This window comes from Mus pahari, chromosome 18 (genome assembly GCF_900095145.1).
Source record: "Mus pahari chromosome 18, PAHARI_EIJ_v1.1, whole genome shotgun sequence".
Lineage (NCBI taxonomy): Eukaryota > Metazoa > Chordata > Mammalia > Rodentia > Muridae > Mus > Mus pahari.
In genome coordinates this window covers 54,266,685-54,267,618 of record NC_034607.1, presented here as the reverse complement: position 1 = coordinate 54,267,618, position 934 = coordinate 54,266,685, and the positions used below count along the sequence as shown (strand labels likewise).

The following is a 934-nucleotide window of genomic DNA, read 5'->3' as shown; positions in this document are numbered from 1 at the left end:
AGTCATGTGTGTGTGTGTGTGTGTGTGTGTGTGTGAGAGAGAGAGAGAGAGAGAGAGAGAGAGAGAGAGAGAGAGAGAGAGAGAGAACCTAGGAATTTCTTAAACACGGAGGAAATCATCCTGATTGAGGGTACCCTGCCTTTACACGGATTTCTAAGTGCCCTAACCCAGGTGACCTCAGTTGGAGTGGGACGCACACTTTTTCAAATGGGATCAGAGTCCCGCGTGGCTGTCTTCGATTTCCTCTACCCCATGGTGAAAAGAGGGTGCCTATCAAAGTCTGGAGGGTGTCGGCAAAGCCTGCCCGCCTCCTTACCACCAGGTTGATGAAGGCCATGCTGGCCCTGCGCCCAACCGTTTGCGCCTGCGAGGCAGAGAGCCCCCGGGCTCCCTTTTGAACCGTGGGTGCTCGTTGCTGCGCAACCGCGAGGCTGCTCGGGGCGGAGCTGAGTAGGACAGGGCAAGAAAGGTTAGGGGTAGGAGGGATGAAGTTTGGGCGTGGCACGGGTGTGATAAGGCATCTAACCAGCTTTAGCTAAGTGGGGTTGTGCAGTGTCAGGTCGATGGGGCAACTTCATCTTTGAAGGATGTAAGGGAGAAGAGGGCAGATGAGTTATTCCTGCTTTTACTAAACACCACTCACAACTGCACTCCATGCTGCCATATAAAAGTGTGACAAGAGCCAAATTCTCCTGTAACTAGTGGTTGAAGTGTGAGCAAAAGCAGCAGCAACTTCACCTGGGGAAGTGTTAAAAATACAAATGAAAGCCATAAAGACACGTGCTGCCAAGTCTGACCCATGTGCTAGAAAGAGTGGGGGCTCTAGAAGCTTGTCCTTAGTTCTTCATAGGAACAGCTGTGCGAGTGGCCACACAGACAATCTATGCGTCAATGCGGGTAAAAGAGATTAATACAAACAAGTAAGGATTCAGAA

The 934-nt window shown here is 51.0% G+C and overlaps 1 protein-coding gene across 2 annotated transcripts in view; it reads right to left on the bottom strand.

The window, feature by feature from the left end:
* Positions 1-378, bottom strand: part of Gtf2a1l (general transcription factor IIA subunit 1 like) — a 45,430-nt gene extending 45,052 nt beyond the window's left edge. The window contains exon 1 of one of the 2 annotated variants that reach the window (XM_021217809.1): positions 317-378. In XM_021217809.1, the coding sequence (XP_021073468.1) occupies positions 317-337 (21 nt within the window). In that variant the 5' untranslated portion in view covers positions 338-378. The remainder of the gene's footprint in view (positions 1-316) is intronic. The other variant, XM_021217811.1, reaches the window with a different exon arrangement.
* Positions 379-934: the final 556 nt, after the last annotated feature.